The sequence below is a fragment of the Taurulus bubalis genome, assembly GCF_910589615.1.
Source record: "Taurulus bubalis genome assembly, chromosome: 3".
Taxonomy (NCBI): domain Eukaryota; kingdom Metazoa; phylum Chordata; class Actinopteri; order Perciformes; family Cottidae; genus Taurulus; species Taurulus bubalis.
Window position 1 is genome coordinate 7,241,791 of NC_136591.1, and position 16,265 is coordinate 7,258,055.

Sequence of the window (16,265 nt, forward strand, 5' to 3'; positions counted from 1 at the left end):
GAACTGACGATACAAACGAATGTTATTTAGCTTTAACCGCCAAAACGACAGTATTTCAGACCGCTTTCGAAACGCGGCCTTCGACAATTTCTTACATTTTAACAAAAAAAAAAAAACATAACAACAACTGAACACAATAAATGAAAAATAAATTGCACAGAGAACATGATAGTCTAAAATTTTGACAAAGGTTGTGAAAAAAACTATGTTGAATTAACACTTAAGGCTTCCCCCAGACTTTCCTGCAGGGCGTACGGGAAATCCAGTCTCCTGGCCGGGCATCAATCCCAGGCGAGTCCGAGGCTTGCAACAAAGTCCCAGAGATACAAAAATGCAGAAGACGAAAAACCGACACGTCGATGTGTTTGTAAAGAAGCTAAAAAATAATCCATGATACAGTGTTTCGAGATGAAAATATCATGTATTTTGACTATTTTCCCAGTTTAATCAAAGGTCTTAACAGGCCTCAGCCCTGAGCCTCTTTTCTTAGAGCCCAGGCTGATCTACAGCGAGACGAACGGGAGGATAGAGATTTTTTTTATTTTTGCTCTGAGGGAAGAATTTCACATCGGACACATTCGGCAAACATCGGAGGAAGGGCGGGTTTTGTTGAAATTATTCTAAGAGGGTTCATTTCTTCATAGCCATTGGTCATCTATGTTGTACTCCTCAATATTAAAAAGAAAACGGACGAATCGAGAGGATTTTAATTGGATATTCATATTTTGCATGCAAAGCATACGCAGCACCGCCTACACTGTTTTAATAAAGCCAATCAGGGTGAGTTTATATTAAAGCAACACCCGCCTATGATTTTGATTCGTTCAAAACACAAACGTGCTTTCTAATTGGCTCTACGTGAGACAAAATTAATTATTCATACAACTGTCTTGAATGGCCAATGAGCGTTTTACTACAGAGATCCATGTCCCACCCTCCGATGAGTCAGTCCCTGTCTTTCTGAGTCGGCAACCCCGTAGTATGCACTCAGTCTATAAAACCAAGCGTTGGACCGCTTCATGTTCAGAAGCGCTCAGAGCGCTCCACAGTGTAGACCTAAAAAGGGAAGGGAACAGTCGGTAGCCATCATACTTAGGACCTAAACACAAGTAACTTGGTTATAAAGGCTAACGACAGCAGAGGTCCCTGGGATATCGCCTTCGGAGACTTTCCGGTCACCGTTGGCGGACTGACCAGAGTCGTGGTGGCAATTTAAAGGCTGTTCCTGCTCACAAAGCGGCGTGCCGAGGAAGGACGCGTCTCTTTGAATACACAGGATGCACGGACCGCCCTCCGGCGACAGCGCATGCCCATTGCGCACGATCAAGAGAGTTCAATTCGGCATCATCAGCCCAGATGAGCTTGTAGGTTTTCTTTTGGGGGGAGTTGGGTATTTTATTAATTACCGGACAGATCACACATCACGTATACAGTTTCTTGATTAATCTTGTATCGTAACATGTGGCAAAGACACGGTTCTGTTTACAACGGGGAATGCTCGCTGTTAGCCTAGCCTAAGCTAACTAGCTATGGCAAGCTGGTGGAGCTTGTGCTAACTAGCATGTTGCAGGAAGTTTGAAAAACTAAGCACAACATTCTCAAAAAAGGATCCATGCGATCACATGAATTAAACCCCCTTTTTATTTACGTAATGTACCCGATGGGCCCATCAGTAATTCAATTATTTGCTTAATTTATAGCTTTTCGTTATGGACACAGTTAGCTTTGTTTGTTACAAACTCGTCGCATTGTCCGTATTGGTCTCTTTATTCACAAAATAAATTAATAAAAGGGTACTCGTAGCATGTTTTCTTTAACTCAGGATTGGATCTGTATAGGTTTGAATAATCTATTATGTTTATGTAATTGAGCATAACGTTTCACATAACATGAAAGTTAATGTTTACAGAGCTATATTTTAGCCAAACTCGACTATCGTTCTACAAGCTTTGTCTAGATCTGAATTAATGTTTAGCACTCAATATTGGATGATGGTTTATATAAGCGGTGTATATACATTTAGATTGTATTGCCGAAGATGGAAGCATGCTTGTTAGAAAATGTATATTTAGGACTGACATGTATGCAGAAGACGGTAGATGGTCAACTGCCGATGATTGTGTATGTATATATATTAATATTCACATGACCAATGTCTTTCTCCCCAGAAACGGATGTCCGTTACAGAAGGGGGAATCAAGTACCCCGAAACAACAGAAGGTGGGCGCCCTAAACTTGGTGGCCTTATGGACCCCAGACAAGGGGTCATAGAACGAACCGGAAGATGTCAAACATGTGCAGGTATAATGTCACGTTAGCATTTCATGCTGAATGTGTTAGTGATCCGTTGGCGGTGGTTCCTATCTGATGGCATTACTTTATGTTATAAACATCTTTGTTTGTTCCTCAGGCAACATGACGGAATGCCCTGGGCACTTCGGGCATATAGAACTGGCAAAGCCAGTTTTCCACGTCGGCTTCGTCACAAAGATAATGAAGGTTCTTCGATGTGTTTGTTTCTTTTGCTCGAAGCTATTGGTGGATTCGGTGAGTACAATCAGTATATTATCATAGATGATGATCAAAATCCACTGATATTTTATCATGAAAGTTACATTTCAGTCTTGTTTATGGCTTATTTTGATGTTGAACTTGTTCCTATTGCTGTTACCTACAGACCAATCCAAAGATCAAAGACATCCTTATAAAATCTAAAGGGCAGCCCAGGAAACGTTTGACACATGTGTACGAGCTGTGCAAAGGAAAAAATATTTGTGAAGGAGGAGAGGAGATGGACAACAAATTTGGAATGGAACAGCAGGAGACCGAAGAGGACATTAGCAAGGAGAAGGTATTTGGATGTGGTCTTTTTGTCCCAGTAAATGGGCATTTCGGCGCTTAACATACACAGCGTTGCCCAACTTATTTCTTTCTCACACACTTTCTGTCACTCCTCACATTGTGACCTACACAGGGCCACGGTGGTTGTGGGCGCTACCAGCCACGCATCAGACGCTCCGGCTTGGAGCTGTTTGCTGAGTGGAAGCACGTTAATGAGGATTCGCAAGAGAAGAAAATCCTGCTGAACCCCGAGCGCGTGCACGAGATCTTCAAGCGCATCTCGGATGAAGAGGACGTCATCTTGGGCCTGGACCCCAAGTTTGCCCGACCAGAATGGATGATCGTAACTGTGTTGCCCGTGCCTCCGCTGGCTGTCAGGCCTGCTGTAGTTATGCAGGGCTCCGCTCGAAACCAGGTACAGTAATTTGACCCCAGGCTGTTTTTTTCTTGTCGCGTTCTTACACTGCATTACTACATATTTCGAAGCTGTGTAAAAATGTGATCTCTAACTGACGACTACGACAATAACAACAAATCGCCAATTATCTCTGTTTTAAAGGATGACTTGACCCACAAGCTGGCCGACATCGTCAAAATCAACAACCAGCTGAGAAGAAACGAGCAGAGTGGCGCTGCAGCGCACGTCATAGCTGAAGATGTCAAACTGCTCCAGTTTCATGTCGCCACCATGATAGACAACGAATTGCCAGGCCTGCCAAGGGTCTGTATTCACTTCCCTGTTGCCTTAAATGTAGAGTTAGTTATACCCAGTACAAGATTCAATGGAACCTAGTCTGAAATACACTTAACGTAAGCACAGTCCCAGAGTTTTCTGTATACATTTTTTTTCACCGTAGTTACCATAGTGCTTAAATTTCAATTATTTTTTTCTTCTTCTCACAGGCAATGCAAAAGTCTGGCCGTCCTCTCAAATCCTTAAAACAGCGTCTAAAGGGGAAGGAGGGGCGAGTCCGAGGAAACCTCATGGGAAAGCGTGTGGACTTCTCTGCGCGAACTGTCATCACCCCAGACCCCAACCTGCAAATCGACCAAGTGGGCGTACCACGATCCATAGCGGCCAATATGACCTTCCCAGAAATAGTCACACCCTTTAATATTGACAGGTACTGCAAAGTAGTCGGCTGATTAAACTTTATGTGACGTGTAAAAACCTACTTCAAAATTTCCCTATGAAATTTGACGTCAGCTAATTAATTCTGACGACAATCTTAGATTACAAGAGCTGGTGCGAAGAGGCAACAGCCAGTACCCGGGAGCCAAATACATCATTCGTGACAACGGAGACAGAATTGACCTGCGATTCCACCCAAAACCGAGTGACCTTCACCTGCAGATTGGCTACAAGGCAAGATTGAAATACCTATACGCAGCTCTAGAACTACGTCTACTAATAAAACTATCTTTTGTTTGTTGATGATTTAAAATATATTTGTTATACTAACTTAAACTGACGTTTTTCTCTGTTTTAGGTGGAAAGGCACATGTGTGACGGTGACATCATCATCTTTAACAGACAACCTACACTACATAAAATGTCCATGATGGGGCACAGGGTGCGGATTCTGCCGTGGTCCACGTTTCGACTCAACCTCAGGTACCAAATTAAGACAACATATAGCTTCCTTTTATAATTACATAATAGGGATTTTTTGGACTGTATTCATTTGGTCTTAATGCAAATTCCTGAGCTATCTATGTGGTTACGCAGTTCTAACATCCCATCCTCTGGTCTCCCTCCAGTGTCACCACTCCATACAATGCTGATTTTGACGGGGATGAGATGAACCTCCACCTGCCTCAGTCCCTCGAGACGAGGGCAGAGATTCAGGAGCTGGCCATGGTGCCGCGTATGATCGTCACACCCCAGTCCAACAGGCCCGTCATGGGTATCGTGCAGGACACCCTCACGGCTGTCCGCAAGTTCACCAAAAGAGATGTCTTCTTAGAGCGGGTAAGGGATCGCGACGGGGTCACCAGCCGCTGCTCTGTTCTGGCCTGAAAGGGTCTTAACACTGTGCCTTTCTCCACCACAGGGGGAAGTGATGAACCTCCTCATGTTCCTCTCCACTTGGGACGGGAAAGTGCCTCAGCCGGCCATCATCAAGCCCCGTCCTATGTGGACAGGCAAGCAGATCTTCACCCTAATCATTCCCGGACACATCAACGTGATCCGCACACACAGCACCCATCCTGACGAGGAAGACAGTGGCCCTTACAAGCACATCTCACCTGGGGACACCAAGGTACACCATGTCCCCCATTTAATCGTGCAGAGAATTCAAGAATGGGAATGACTGACAATGCAAGTGACCCCGCGTTCAACTTCTGTCACACGCACAGGTCGTAGTGGAGAACGGCGAGTTGATCATGGGAATCCTGTGTAAGAAATCTCTGGGAACCTCAGCCGGCTCCCTCGTCCACATCTCCTACCTGGAGATGGGCCACGACATCACCAGACTCTTCTACTCCAACATTCAGACTGTGATCAACAACTGGCTGCTCATCGAGGGTAAATGAACCTAACTTTTATTTATGTATGTCAGTGGTATTAAATTATCAACAAAATTGATATTTGGTGGGGGTTTTTTCTTCTCTTTTATAATCTTAGGCTTTTTGTTTTGTCTTCAATATTTACGAGTTTCCTCTTGATATTTTGTTCAGGTCATTCCATTGGTATTGGTGACTCCATTGCTGATGCCAAGACCTACCTTGACATCCAGAACACCATCAAGAAAGCCAAACAGGATGTGATAGAAGTAAGCTCAACACGTCTCCAAAACTCACAGAATTACTGAAATGGGGTTATTTCAACATAGTTCTATCGGTTTCTAGCAGAAATCCCAAATAGAAAACTACACATATTTCCTTTGCTTTTTGTCTGCCAGGTCATCGAGAAAGCCCACAACAACGAGCTGGAGCCGACCCCTGGTAACACACTGAGGCAGACCTTTGAGAACCAGGTGAATCGTATCCTCAACGACGCTCGTGACAAAACAGGATCCTCAGCCCAGAAGTCTCTGTCTGAGTACAACAACTTCAAGTCCATGGTGGTGGCCGGTTCCAAGGGATCAAAGATTAACATCTCACAGGTAAAGGAATCCGTCTAACGGTCATTCCCTCATAATAGATGAATGATGGCGTATATTATATTTGACATCACCTTCTTGCCTCCTTATTCAGGTTATTGCTGTGGTGGGGCAGCAGAACGTGGAGGGTAAACGAATCCCCTTTGGCTTCAAACACCGCACGCTCCCTCACTTCATTAAGGATGATTACGGTCCTGAGAGTAGAGGCTTTGTGGAGAACTCCTACCTGGCTGGCCTGACTCCCACAGAGTTCTTCTTCCACGCCATGGGAGGCAGAGAGGGTCTTATCGACACAGCTGTCAAGACAGCTGAGACTGGTGAGTCCATGCAGCTGGAAAGAAGAAATTATGAATAAATAGTAACTATTTGTATACGTTATTACCAGACTGGCAAGACTCTACATGCATTTAAATGTACTTCCCTTTGTAGTTGTTAACGTGGTAAATCTGTTCTAACTCACCAGGTTACATCCAGCGGCGTCTGATCAAGTCTATGGAGTCGGTGATGGTGAAGTACGACGGCACGGTGCGTAACTCCATCAACCAGGTGGTTCAGTTGCGTTACGGTGAGGACGGCCTGGCAGGAGAGAACGTCGAGTTCCAAAACGTGGCGACACTCAAACCCTCGCACAAGGCCTTTGAAAAGAAGTAAGTCGCACAATCGTATACTCTGATAATTAGAGCGTTGTGTTTTGTTTGACAGTTGTTTTTTGAGATGAATAATGTTCAACTTTCAAGGCCAAACCACCTTTATTTTTTCTTTTAAATTCGACGTCACTTACAGTATCTTGTATGAATTTGTGATCACTGGAAGGGAGTTTTATTCCCAAAGTCCCAAAATGTTACTGCATACATTTCCTTAACTATGTGCATAATCTTCATCGTCTTTTCTTATCTTGTCTAATCCACCTAGGTTTAGGTTTGATTGCACCAATGAGCGAGCGCTGAGGCGGATACTGCAGGAAGACGTTGTGAAAGACGTGCTGACCAATGCCCACGTGCAGGGATCCCTGGAGAAGGAATTTGACAAGATGAAGGAGGACAGAGAGGTCCTCCGAGCCATTTTCCCCACTGGGGACAGTAAGGTGGGTGCTCACATTTGGAGACATGCCTCTGCTCTTTCGTTAGCCTCTTGGTCTGCCACGTGAAATCAAAAATATTCATGAACTGCAATGTTTCTCCTCGCCTGCAGGTGGTGCTGCCATGCAACCTGGCCAGAATGATCTGGAACGCTCAGAAGATCTTCCGCATCAACATTAGAACCCCCACAGACCTCAATCCTCTAAGGGTGGTCGAGGGTAAGCTAAAAAAACCTCTATGAATAATATTGTGAATACAACCGCTCATTGTTTATTTGTCCGCTGTCCCCTTATCTGTTGACACTTAAAGCCCAATTGCTACTCAGACAGCTCCTTCTTATATTTAGTGACAGGACTTTGTGTGTGGAAGAAGCACTGGCTGTAGAATTAGAACTAGGAGGTCGTGGCCTGACCTCAGGTGGCCCTTAAAGCCACGTAAAGCCGCCTGGTGAATCCCTGCATGTTGCATAACAAGTAGAACAGTTTCTCTCTTGGCCAGAGAGATACAAATATCTCTTATAGCATCACAGTAGGAAGGATTACATGTTAAAGTGTACAAAACTACACCATGAAGCCGACACAAAAATGACAATGTACATCTCTGCGTGTATTTGCAATCTCCAGGTCTTCAGGATCTGAGTAAGAAGCTGGTGATTGTGAATGGCGAAGACCCGCTGAGTCGACAGGCCCAGCAGAACGCCACTCTGCTCTTCAACATCCACCTGCGCTCCACGCTCTGCTCTAAGCGCATGACCGAGGAGTTCCGCCTTTCCACAGAGGCGTACGACTGGCTGCTGGGAGAGATTGAAACCAAATTCAACCATTCCATTGTAAGCTCAGCATACATATCGTTGTGTTTCACAGTTTTGAGATGTCGACCAAACAGTTTAAAGTGGAACTTTGAAGACGCGTTGTTCCTTTTTTTTTTTAATCGATCTCATGCCCTCCTCCGTTCTCAGGCTCACCCGGGTGAAATGGTCGGCGCTCTGGCCGCTCAGTCTCTGGGAGAGCCGGCCACCCAGATGACCCTGAACACTTTCCACTACGCCGGTGTGTCAGCCAAGAACGTGACACTCGGTGTGCCTCGTCTAAAGGAGTTGATCAACATCTCCAAGAGGCCCAAAACACCCTCGCTGACTGTATTCCTGCTGGGTCAGGCAGCCCGCGATGCTGAGAGGGCCAAGGACATCCTGTGTCGCCTGGAGCACACCACGCTGCGAAAGGTGAGCGGAGGGACCTTATTGGCTGCGACCCTTCTTAAGGGTCATCCTAATTTAAAAGCGGCAACTAAAAGTTTTGCCTCCTCACTTAGGTGACGGCCAACACCGCCATCTACTACGACCCCAACCCCCAAAACACGGTGGTGGCCGAGGACCAGGAGTGGGTGAACGTCTACTACGAGATGCCCGACTTTGACGTGACGCGCATTTCCCCCTGGCTGCTGCGCATCGAGCTCGACCGCAAGCACATGACCGATCGCAAGCTGACTATGGAGCAGATTGCAGAGAAGATCAACGCAGGTGGGTTGGGCACACACAATCAGTAGTCTGTCGTTTTAACGGGTTCGCAGGTGGTTTTCTCCTTGATGACGTGTTTATTTTTGTATTCAAGGTTTTGGTGATGACCTGAACTGCATTTTCAATGACGACAACGCCGAGAAGCTCGTTCTGCGAATCCGAATCATGAACAGCGATGAGAATAAGTTCCAAGAGGTGAGCATCGATATTATATTCACTTTCGCCCTCTGGTCAGTTTCAATGTTGATCATGAATACCTGTGATCATGAATGCCTGTATTCCTTGTCCAGGATGAGGAGGTGGTGGACAAAATGGATGATGACGTGTTCTTGAGGTGCATCGAGTCCAACATGCTGACGGACATGACCCTGCAAGGCATTGAGCAGATCAGCAAGGTAACAGAGTACACACACACACACACACACACTTTAGTTTTCTGCAGCAGTAACAAAAGAGAGACACCTGTCTGTGGCTATAAGTTAACGGTCTCACTCTTCTCCCCCAGGTGTACATGCACTTGCCCCAGACTGACAATAAGAAGAAGATCATCATCACAGAGGAAGGTGAGTTCAAGGCCCTGCAGGAGTGGATCCTCGAGACAGACGGCGTGAGCCTCATGAGGGTCCTCAGCGAGAAGGACGTAGATCCCGTCAGGACCACCTCCAACGACATTGTGGAGATCTTCACGGTACGAAACACAAAACACAGCTTTGCCTCCGCTGTAGAATTACATCAGATCAAGACAAATATTTACGTTCTCCCTCCTTTGCATCTCTCTCTCTCTTGTGTAGGTCTTGGGAATTGAGGCCGTGCGAAAGGCTCTGGAGAGGGAGTTGAACCACGTCATCTCCTTTGACGGCTCCTATGTCAACTACCGTCACTTGGCTCTCCTCTGTGACACCATGACCTGCCGCGGTCACCTGATGGCCATCACGCGTCACGGCATCAACCGTCAAGACACCGGACCGCTCATGAAGTGTTCCTTTGAGGAGACGGTGAGACAATCATCAACTGGCAACAATACTTCGCTCAACTACTGCGAAAAAAAGGGACAATTTTAATAACTAGTTACACTCTTTCTTGCATTTCCTCCTCCAGGTGGATGTGTTGATGGAGGCGTCATCCCATGCTGAGAGCGACCCCATGAAGGGGGTGTCGGAGAACATCATGCTCGGCCAGCTCGCCCCGGCTGGTACAGGATGCTTCGACCTGCTGTTGGATGCGGAGAAGTGTAAATACGGCATGGAGATCCCCACGAACATTCCTGGCATCAGCGTGGCCGGACGTAAGTGCACAACTGTTTGTCGGATATTGCACAGAATGGGTTTCTGTTATAGATATAGTGTAAGAGCCGTGGTATTTATGTTCTGTACCCGTCCTATTTGCAGCCACTGGAATGTTCTTCGGCTCGGTGCCGAGTCCCATGAGCGGCATGTCTCCTGCCATGACCCCGTGGAACAACGGAGCAACCCCGGCCTACGGTGCCTGGTCTCCCAGTGTCGGTGAGTGTTTGCTCAGGTTGCTTTGGCGCCTTTATTTTTTTTTTAGGGGGAAGAGGTTTCCTTCAATGAGTTTCTGCCTTTTTTCCCTTCTTCCAGGAAGCGGCATGACCCCTGGAGCAGCCGGTTTCTCTCCCAGTGCAGCGTCGGACGCAAGTGGCTTCTCTCCAGGCTATTCCCCGGCCTGGTCTCCCACTCCTGGGTCCCCAGGGTCCCCGGGACCTGCCAGCCCGTACATCCCGTCTCCAGGTTAGACACTGCAGAAAACAGATTTTATTTAAATTTTAATGCTATGACTGTAACGTGCAGAAAGAGGAAACGCGGTGTGTCTATTGTAAGACGGAGCAACAGAATGATTGAAGAGATATTTCAGTGCTTTTGTGTTCTGTTGAACTTAAAGTAAGCAAACACGATTTTCTCCGCCCTTAAACGTTTTTCTGTTTTCCTCCTTAGGTGGAGCCATGTCACCCAACTACTCCCCCACCTCCCCGGCCTACGAGCCTCGCTCCCCCGGAGGCTACACCCCGCAGAGCCCCGGCTACTCCCCAACGTCACCCTCCTACTCCCCCACTTCTCCCTCTTACTCCCCAACCAGCCCCAACTACAGCCCGACATCTCCTTCCTACTCTCCCACCTCGCCCAGTTACTCCCCCACGTCTCCGTCCTATTCGCCCACGTCTCCCTCCTACTCCCCGACGTCTCCCTCCTACTCCCCGACCTCCCCGTCCTACTCCCCCACGTCCCCCTCCTACTCTCCCACCTCACCGAGTTACAGCCCGACGTCGCCGAGCTACAGCCCGACGTCGCCCAGCTACTCGCCCACCTCGCCTTCCTACTCCCCCACCTCCCCCTCCTATTCCCCCACCTCTCCGTCTTACTCCCCCACATCCCCGTCCTACTCCCCCACCTCTCCCTCTTACTCGCCGACCAGCCCGAGCTACAGCCCGACATCGCCGAACTACACGCCCACCTCTCCCAGTTACTCCCCCACCTCTCCCTCCTACTCCCCTACATCGCCCTCTTATTCCCCGACCTCCCCCAATTACACCCCGACCAGCCCCAACTACTCCCCCACCTCTCCGTCCTACTCCCCTACCTCTCCGTCCTACTCCCCCTCCAGTCCACGTTTCACCCCGCAGTCGCCCACCTACACACCCAGCTCCCCCTCCTACAGCCCCAGCTCTCCCTCCTACTCCCCCACATCCCCCAAATACACCCCGACTTCCCCCTCATACAGCCCCAGTTCCCCGGAGTACACCCCCACCTCTCCCAAGTACTCCCCGACATCGCCAAAGTACTCCCCGACATCGCCGAAGTACTCGCCGACTTCTCCCACTTACTCACCAACAACTCCGAAATACTCCCCCACCTCTCCTACCTACTCCCCCACCTCGCCCACATACACCCCCACCAGCCCCAAATACTCCCCTACCTCCCCGACTTACTCCCCAACTTCACCCAAGTACTCCCCCACGTCTCCTACGTACTCGCCCACTAGTCCAAAAGGCTCCACGTACAGCCCCACCTCCCCTGGGTACAGCCCCACCTCCCCCACCTACAGCCCGGCCATCAGCCCGGACGACAGCGACGAGGAGAATAACTGATGAGCCGCGGAGGAGAAGGGGAGGCAGCTGAAGAAAGCCGTCGCCTCACGGTGGACACCTGAAGGACAGCACCTATAACCAGCTGGAGGTGGCGGTGCTTCTTGCCACAGGCGTCCTAATTGGGATTGTTCCCCTTTGGGACCTCTGTTATGCTCCTGTCTTTACAATCAGACCCCCCTTTACCACAAGAAATGTTTCAAACTATTGTGTGAAAGACTTGACTGCTCCGCCTAAAGGGAAAAAAGGCTGCCTTTTTGAAATAGTTTTTTTTTTTAATTTTCACATGAGGTGTTGGGGCAAAACTGCAGATCCCAAGAGGGAATGAAAAGGAGAGGAAGATGTGGTGAACACATGACGGGGAGAAAATGTCCCTTTTTAACTTAATAGTGTACTGCATCCAGTCTCTCTCTCTCTCATTCTCTAAATGTTGGGTGTCTAGTTGTGGAAAGCGTACATATTGCCAAAAGCCTTTTGAAAAGAGGATTGTATTCATCACTAAAGCATAAGCTCTAAAGAAAATCAAGGAGGTAAAGTTTAGACTTTGTTTACTGCATATTTCATCTAGTTAGACCGTTGCTGCTTTTGTAAAAGTTGAGTTTCTGCCACTTTGGGGCTATTTTGTGGATCAAAGATGGAGCTTTAGGTGTTGGATACATTAGAGAGGTTGGGTCAGATTGTCCAAAGGAGGAAGTTGGATGGTTAAATACATACATGATCAGGGAGAGAAACTGGCTTGCAGGAAAATGAGATTTCGCTCTTGAACATCAGTAACTACATAGGTGTATGTCCCCATCATCGCCCTCCCCTCTTCGCCTTCACGCTCCAAAGACAAAACCTGAAAGATGTCATGAAAAGGCCACCAGCATCTTCTTGTCCGATACCATTTGGAGACTTGTGCATCAAAAAGAAAAAAAAACAAACAAAAAGAAAACACTTTTCCAGATAGTTAAAATTCCATGACACTGGGAATTTAAAGATTTATATGAAAAAATAATAATAAAATAAATGATTATTCTGTCTTTAATTTTGTTTCTAGGAGGAAATGGGGCTCATGTGGCCGAGGGACGCTAGTTTGGCGTTGCTGCTTTTGTCATTGTTTGCATGAGTAGCACATGTTAATACATTTTATTCAAGCTTTAGGTTTAAATTTTTTCGAATCCCTCCCACTTCTCGCTAATCTTGGTCCCATTTCTGATAGCTGACGTGTACACAGGTTTATTTGGACTATTCAATTTATTTAAGAAAGAAAGTTAAATACTATTCTGTGTGAAAATGGATAGAGGAAAACTAAGACTTTTAATTTTTGTTTTTTGGCTTTTCTCTTGTTTGCTTTTGGTGACTGTAACTCTGTTTGCAGCCTCATGTTTGTACACTGTGGATGAAGGGGCAGCGGGACGGAGGGGAGTGCTTTTTATTTTTGTCCCCGTTCTCCTCAACCGTTTGAGGTTTCTGCTCTTTTTTACTAACGCGTTGCATGCTGTCCCTTAGGCCGTGCCGACGCTTCAGTTGAAGGTAGAGTTTGGGGGTTTTCACTTCTCGGGACGCCAGAGGGCAACATTTGTCCTCCTGCTAGCCTTTTTCTTTTCAACGGCATTGAACAGTTTATTTCTTTTGAGCAGAGGTTGTCCAAAGAAACAGCACTTTTGGTCTCTCTGTTAAAAAAACACACACACAAATCCTTACCCACTACATTAGTGCGAACTTTCTTTTTGAATATGGGTGCTTTCTCACATGGCGCCACCTAGTTTGATTGTGTTGGGGAACCGTCTGTACGGCAGATGATGATGATGATGATGATAATGGGAAATAAATGTCCTTTCCCTCCTCGTTCCATTTGATCATTCGACGCGGTTTCTGAATTGATCGGACTAGCTGGGTCTCCTCCCGCTTCCCTCTTCATCCACAAGTGATCCGCATTTCTGAAATCAGTGTTTCTTTTTTCTACCAGTGTATGTACTAGTGAGGGGAATCATGGGGTGGGGGGTGGGAACGACGCATTGGATCTGACTGGGAGTCCTGAGGTGATGAAACACAGCCAGTAATCTTTTGGGTTTTGTTCTGAAAATGTTTAAATGATTTGTCATGACTTTGTGAAACATTGCTTCCGAGATGGTCGTGAATTGAAAGGACGGCCTCGTCTAGCCTTTTGAGATAAAGCGGGTTTGGAAAATGCACTTCTAAATATTGTGGTGGACCTAAGCCCCCAGACGACGTGATATTTTGTCCACCATGCTTGTATCTAATCCTGTTGTCTTAACTGTGTGCTGTCCAGTCAATTCAGGACATCGGGGCTCCCAGGTTGTATGAATGTGTGTGTGTGCTTGTGCGTTAGTGTGCGTCTGAGGGCCAGACAGGGTTTCAAACTGAGGAAAGACTTCACATGTCTGGGCAAAGGTTCAACTTGAAATTGCCACTGTATAGAAATCAATTCATTATCTCACTCTCTGTATCTTTGTTCTGTTTGTTTTTTGACTTGGAAAAACATGAATAAAAATTTTACTACACATCTGTCTTGATGATTTTAAATGCAGTTAGTATACTGAATATGCTACTGTTATATGCAACAAACAAAACATTTAATTTGGAAGGTATAGACACCAATGCTGGTATAATTTACCTTTTTTGTAATTGGGGTATACATGTTCTGTACTTCAGGACACTTCAGAGACAATTGTATGCCACTATAACCTACTTCAATAAGTTATGATGTTTTAACCAAGTTTGACAAACTGCAACACAAATGTTTTGATTTTATATCAACATAATAAAAATGATAAAACTCAAATATCCAATGGTGTATAACTCAGTAAACTAGCTACACACACTGGCTGCCACATTTAACTGTTGCTTAAACAGTATTAATATAATATAGCTTGATACAACACTTTAAAAAGATAATTGAGATGGCCATTTTTACTTTGGTTTAAGTAAATATAATTTGTATTTGTATGGTGCTTTACATGGTAAAATAATATTGATGTACTTTTAGAGACTTATACTTGCAATTAAGTAGGTTTGCACTGTTGTATTGTTACATTTAATGAAGAAAAAGGTAATAACATGCCTCAGTCGACTGAAATGGCACTATTGGTTTGCCTTCTGATAACCAGAGAACACACTTCTCTTCTGATGGACACTTACATGAGGCGACAGACGATCCCTTGATGAGTCCTGATGGGAAACACCTGTGCCAGTAAACCACGTGACCTGTCGTAAAGCAGTTTTAGCGCCATCTCCATGATGTGTGCCATCTCCTCCCTCCAGCAAGTAGAAAACCATCTTAGTTGCCTCGTCTGGCCACAAGATGGAGAGTGAAAGCTGAGACCTCACTGTGATGCCTCTGTTTCCCCACAAGAGGTCACTCAAAGCCGAAGAAAGTAGTAAGTAGAAAGTAGCAGTACTATCTATATCTATATATATATATATATTAGTGCTTGTTCCAGCTCCTCACTGAAGCTGTATTTACTCTGAGTGAAATACTAAAACAGCTCACCCTGCTTCATTAATTAGATTATTGGTGTCATGTACTTAATTTACAGCCTTAGTTTTTAAGCTGTAATCGTTGTTGTTGTTGTTTTTTACATTATTTATTTCATTTTACTCTATTGACTTTTTTTAAATATTTTATTTGTACTCTTTGTGAAGCCCTTTGGACTGCATGTTTGTATGACGGGTGCTATATAAATACATCAACTTGAGTTAATTGAAAGCACATTTGTACACAGTCCTACCTGACACATTATGCGCTATAATCTTTTTGGGTTTGAGCAATGTTTAGCTGCACAATGTGAGTTTGCTAGCATAGACTCCTCAAAGGGTTCAATAAAGCTTCAATCAGAGATCCGTGATTACTGTTTCGCTACTAAAAACCTTTGTGTTGACTGATTACCTCATTTGAGTGACCCTGGTCAAGCAAATATCAATTTAATTTGTCTGTTTGCTTAAAGGTGTGTGAATTGTCTTGTTAAATTTGGAATCCAACCTAATTTAAAACCTTTACTTAGACCATCCGATGTAGTGATACTGAGTGATACTCTTTCCTCATGTGGCTTTGTCAGTTTTAATAATCTTCACCTGTGGAAAAGATGAATCACAGGTTTCTCTCTGAGGGTGCTCTGTGCTTTCTACATGGGCGTGTTTGACGGGGAGAATCCATGTATGACCATGAGATCGGTTGCTGTGGGGATGTTTACCAACTGTGGAGGTCATCATTAGTCATTATTGAGAGGGCAGTTTTTAGAAGGAGTGTCAAAACACTTGCGTTAAACTTGAAGTGCAGGGAGATTAGAACGGAAGGGCAATCATATTCAAGTTAGTGGGAGTAGAAAGCTACTAAAAGATCAAATTTAGAGAACATCTTTTGTGTTTTTGTATCTCCTCATGTTTCTCTTTTGTTAAGAAAGTAATGCAATTCAAGTATTAAAAATCTGGTTGGAAATGAGCTGTTTTGTCAGATGAATAATGATTTGTTAAGTCGGCCTAGTTATGCTTTTTTTTTCTTCCTCCATTTGAAGTCCTGATTCAAGTTTCCGCACTTTTTGCTTCTTTTGTGGTTGAGTCAGAGGGCTGGGCTAAGACAGGAAATATAGTGTCTATGTAAAAGAGAGAGAGAAAGAATG

The 16,265-nt window shown here is 45.5% G+C and overlaps 1 protein-coding gene across 1 annotated transcript; it reads left to right on the forward strand.

Annotated features, from left to right (window-relative positions):
* Positions 1–1,277: 1,277 nt before the first annotated feature.
* polr2a (RNA polymerase II subunit A) lies at positions 1,278–14,146 on the forward strand (the record flags this gene model as incomplete). The annotated part of the gene is made up of 29 exons (XM_079214910.1): positions 1,278–1,364; positions 2,169–2,301; positions 2,411–2,547; positions 2,678–2,851; positions 2,975–3,256; positions 3,401–3,562; positions 3,745–3,965; positions 4,075–4,207; positions 4,332–4,456; positions 4,603–4,813; positions 4,896–5,105; positions 5,203–5,371; positions 5,524–5,618; positions 5,748–5,951; positions 6,043–6,265; positions 6,412–6,595; positions 6,861–7,032; positions 7,140–7,245; positions 7,651–7,856; positions 7,986–8,249; positions 8,339–8,546; positions 8,638–8,738; positions 8,834–8,938; positions 9,049–9,231; positions 9,335–9,538; positions 9,642–9,828; positions 9,932–10,045; positions 10,142–10,291; positions 10,496–14,146. The coding sequence occupies 29 exons, from the start codon at positions 1,278–1,280 to the stop codon at positions 11,644–11,646; spliced, it is 5,901 nt and encodes a 1,966-aa protein (XP_079071036.1). The 3' UTR covers positions 11,647–14,146.
* Positions 14,147–16,265: the final 2,119 nt, after the last annotated feature.